General features: G+C 44.3%; 1 protein-coding gene across 1 annotated transcript in view; it reads left to right on the top strand.

The window, feature by feature from the left end:
* The window catches only part of LOC138952686 (membrane metallo-endopeptidase-like 1), a 152,266-nt gene that overhangs the window by 141,991 nt on the left and 5,275 nt on the right, over positions 1-5,000 (top strand). The window contains exons 7-8 of the mRNA XM_070324388.1: positions 3,427-3,552; positions 4,062-4,878. Of these exons, the coding sequence (XP_070180489.1) occupies positions 3,427-3,552; positions 4,062-4,878 (943 nt within the window). The remainder of the gene's footprint in view (positions 1-3,426; positions 3,553-4,061; positions 4,879-5,000) is intronic.

Raw genomic sequence — 5,000 nt, forward strand, 5'->3', positions numbered from 1 at the left:
TCCCTTGTACATCCACTCCAGTAGCATGTTGGAACGTCAATGTTTTCTTCAATACCGTCAGACTGCCAGCAGGTTTCTAATTTTGATTTCTTTGTTTGTCTTCTGTGGCCAACGCTCGACGGCATTTTAAAGTGCTTTGCTGTTTTAGCTCTGAAAGCCCGCTTAAAATAACTGTTTGGCGAAGACGTTTTTGAGCACTCCTTGACAATTTTGAGAATCACAGTCATCGATTTCTCTTTCGGAATTTTCCTTTTTAAGTCTTCTGTAGCTTTTCCGCCCACATAATGCACGGGATGCATGAAATACCAGGTGTCATCAGTGTATTCTGTGCAATACAAACATGCTGCTGTTTTTAAGTATTCCACTTGGTTCTCTTATCCCATAAGAAAATCGTTACTGTTTCTCGTTCTGGTCATTTCTTCGACAAAGCAGTATAAAGAAAAATCCGCAATGCATGTTCTTTTCACACGTACATAACACACACTTTGTTTTGTTTTGTGTTTGGAGGTGGGTTGGGAGATATCTCTCTTTATTACCAGCTATTGTGTTTTCAGCGAAGCAATAGGGCCCGATATTTAGACGAGACAAGTATAATGCCGACGAGAGAGTTTGCTATATATAGCTATTCTGATGAACACGTGGGGGAATTCGGGGGCTGTGATTGGATGGTCTCTTCCGATCATCAAAGCATAATGCGGCGGAAGTCGGCCATTTTACTCAATATCCAAAAGCATATTGTCGATAACAAAGACGCATGGTTCCGGTTTCTTCCACGTGTATAAAGTACACGCATACCTCGCCAGGTTTGTTTCTGTGACTAGTCGACAGACGATGCCATTTGCTTTGTGTGTGTTTTTGTTGTTGCTTACTGTACATGACATACATTACGTGTAAAATCCAGTTCTTTAACAGGCAACAAACCTTGCAAATTTCCAGAAGCTGCAATCTGAAGCGACCTATCTCTGATTCTAGCAGACGATCTCTCCAATGTTTAACACAAAATCAGCAAACTCTCCTGTCACATAGAACGTCCATTGTATAGTGCAATGTTGAAATGAAGTTACCGGTCTGAAACATTTAGTCGTTTCTTCTGAGACAATCCTTGTTCTCTTATCATCTACAGATTTACCGCAGTCTTCACCACGCGAATTCCTAACAGAAGTCAGACTTTCGAACATACAATATACGTAGGCAAGCATGATACGTCATGACGTCATATGATTACTAGCATATTGACGTAATGCCAAACATCCGGTTATCTCGAGTTTTCTCCGTAATACATGTCCGTGGGTTTTTCAATGTTCGGTTATTTCCGTGGCTTCATGCGGAAAGGGAACCGTCGTCTGCAATCAACGACATGGACCATTCTGGTACTCATTTGCTGACAAAAACATGATTTTAACACAGAATTTAATGTCAGAATAGCTATATAAACGCTATTGTGTTTTCATCGTAGCAATAGGGTCCGATATTTAGACTTGAACAAGTATAATGCGACTCGTCTTCGACTCGTCGGCATTATACTTGTCTCGTCTAAATATCGGGCCTTATTGCTACGCTGAAAACACAATAGTTGGTAATATTTCTCTCTCTCTCTTTCTCTCTCTCTATCTCTCCCTCTCAGTCTCTCTCTCCCTCTCTCTCTCTCTTTCTCTCTCTCTTTTTTTCTTTCTTTTTTCTTCTCTCTTTCTCTCTCTCTCTTTCCCTCTTTCTCTCTCTCTCTCTCATCCTCTTCCTTTCTATTTCTCTCTTTCTCTCTCTCTCTCTCTCTCTCTCTCTCATCCTCTCACTCTCAGGCATTCTCTCTCTCTCTCTCTCTCTCTCTCTCTCTCTCTCTCTCTCTCTCTCTCTCTCTCTCTCTCTCTCTCTCTCTCTCAAATCTGTATGCACAGTAAGCTAATGCACACGCACACCTAGAAGAGAGCGGACACAGGCACATAGTGGCAAACATTGACAGCAATGTACAGAGGTACTGACAGCCCCCAAGACGCAGACAAACATTGACAGCAATGTACAGAGGTACTGACAGCCCCCAAGACGCAGACAAACATTGACAGCAATGTACAGAGGTACTGACAGCCCCCAAGACGCAGACAAACTGGCATGCACGTAGAGAGGTGTTGCTGGGATTTATATTATTCTGCAAGTTTGCCGAAATTGCCATTCCAGTTTCAGAATTTTTCGGAATTTTAAGGCAATCTAGGCCTCGGTGTCACTTTTCCCTGCTCCGAAAACAAGCTCGGTGGATGTGCCAACATGCGATTTAAAGAAGTGTCGGCGTTTTCACGTATGACATCGCCTAACCATTATTCTTGACACATAAAATATCCTTCCTTATATATACGCAGGCCTTCAAAGTAAAACTGGGAGCTCAAACTTTCAAGCAATTTAAAGAATAAAGGAAGATTGTACAACTCATACTGAAAGAACAACCTGTACAAATAACCATGCACACAAGTAGCACTATCTCCTTCAAACACAGGTCTTCCAGAAGAAAAACAGACCCTTTCGTAGACAGGAGGAAGAGAAGAAAATGTAAGTTTTACGCCCTCACGGCAAAGCCATTAGGGGCATGTTACACGGGAAAACCCGGCTTTGTATGAAAAATCGTAGACAGGCCCTGCATGCACACTTTTATTGAAAGCAAAATCTCATACTCCTAGAAACTTTTTGGTTAATCGTATTCCAGTTGTTCGACTGAAACCCCAGCCATGCTCCGGTGTGTCTTATCCGACTTATTTCAATAGAAGCAGACGGATTAGAAGATACTGTCAACAGTAAACTTAAAGCACAGTACTTCCCATGTCCCAGCCTGGCTCCCTGTCTCAGTTCTGCCCGGTTTGTTTGTTTATTTGTTTGTTTGTGTGTTTGTTTGTTTGTTTGCTTGCTTGTATGTTTGTTTGTTTGTTTGTTTGTTTACATGGGGCAAGACCAGTTGTACACTTGGGCACACAGCAGCTGATTACTTCTTGTGCTGAGTGGGATTTTTTTTCTCTCATAAATTATCTTCGCAGGTTGAAATTAGTGTAGGTTAAGAAACTAATTCGCCATGAACGACCCACGTTGCAGAGAAAGCACCTGGGATGTCCACTTTAATGATTACGTGTCCAAGTGGAGTTGTGGTCTTATTCCGTGTAAAAGCCTTGCCCGATCTGAGATGGAAGAGCCGAATCTTACATCCGGGAAGGACTGGGCATTTACAGAAAAAAACATCAGTCTCTGCTTACTCTATTGAAACCGCATACATCTCAACATGTTGGGAATGGTATGTCTTATTCGATTGATTTGAATAGAAGCAGACGCCCTACAGTTAAACGTATTCATTTTAGGAAAGTGCATCGACGTAACTTCATGAAAAGTAAACTTCATATTCTTTCCAAATCATGTTTCGTCACATTATTTCTTCGGCTGTTTTTGTGTCCTCAGAACGTGCTGGGATCTCAGCAGACGACAGAAGAACTGCTAGTTTCTCTCCTGGCAAGGACCAACTACAGCGGTGACGTCAAACTGTTGGCACGTGACTATGTTCGTCTGGAGGCCAACATCAGACGGGTGAGCGAGTTGTATGGTCGGTGTATGGGAGAGGGAGGTTTGTGGGGAGGGGGTATGATAGGGTGGTGGAGGGGTTGGTGTATGTTGGGACGGTGGTGGTGGTCTGTGTCTGTGTGTCTGTGTCTGTGTCTGGTGATCCCTTTGTGACCGTGTGTTTATGTGTGTACGTGTGGGTAATGCAGACGGGCTGGCAATTGAAAGCAAAAGTAGTCTGATATTTCGACGACACGTTTGACAAACTATGTTATTGAAGTAGTAGGTTTTAAAAAAAAATCTGTATGGACATGGCTCACAGACTTCAACTGACTGTAATGCCCTATGTCAGTAGTTACATGTATAACACTGGGATGTACTGACTAAATGCAAAGTAAACATTCATGATGCTTCTATTTGTAACCAACTTTGTGCAGTACTGGGTTTTTTTTAGTCCAAAACCAGTCATTCTGTACAGGAAGAACAAAAGTCCAAATCAAAGCTCTAGAATGTCATGAATATTTATTTCTCCCCAGACATTCAACGGAGACAGTCACAACGACGAAGAAGATGAAGACGAGTCGTGCGACGAGCTCACAAGGAGCTCCTTCTCCGAGCTGCAGTTCCGACATGGCACGTACGGCATCAACTGGACCGAGCTTGTGCTCACTGTCCTTGACCTTCCCACCACGCGTGACGTCATCATCTGTGACGTACAACTCAGTCGACCTCTACAACACCTCCTGGAGATCACGCCCCAACAGTCCCTGTGGCAGTTCGCCATCCTCCACACTCTCCTGCATTCCGACCTGTTCATCATCGTCCCCGGACACAAAGCCTCCGCTGTGATGTCTCACTCCCACTCATCAGTGAGGTCCAACATTCCTCCCATGTCGGCGACGAAGCTGAAAACGAACGCGGACGAGATGCGGGTGAGGTCTCCAGAGGACCAGTGTCTGGACCTCCTGGAGTACGTCATGCCCAACCTCAAGAGCTCCATCCACTGCGGAAAGCAGGTCCTGGAGTCCAGCTACAAAGAAACGGAGTTCCTGACGGAGCAGTTACGCGTCTCCCTCTTCGGGATCTTGAAGGACCTGTTCCACATCTCCAGCGACAACACCTGGAAGATCACCAACTCCACGGTGAACAAGGTCAAGCTGGACGCCCTGTTCTTCTTGAAGAGTCTGGAGCAGAACCATGACTCCTTGAAGCTCGAGCTGGATGAGTACGACTTCAGCGCCAACATCCTGGAGCTCATCAAATTCCGCAACCAGCTCTACTTCGGAGGTAGGATTTACGTGGGAACGTACCCTGCTGAGGTGACGGCTTTCGGCATCCGCGCTTGCTTTGAAGGTGGGTGTTGACGTGTTTGTGTGATTTCTTTGTCAAGCGAGTAACCAAAATGTTTGGCGATTTTAGATTTATATGTAGCATGTACCAAAGTACCAACATTAATGGTGAACGGCATGGATGTA

The sequence above is a fragment of the Littorina saxatilis genome, linkage group LG2, assembly GCF_037325665.1.
Source record: "Littorina saxatilis isolate snail1 linkage group LG2, US_GU_Lsax_2.0, whole genome shotgun sequence".
In the NCBI taxonomy this organism is placed as follows: Eukaryota; Metazoa; Mollusca; class Gastropoda; order Littorinimorpha; family Littorinidae; genus Littorina; species Littorina saxatilis.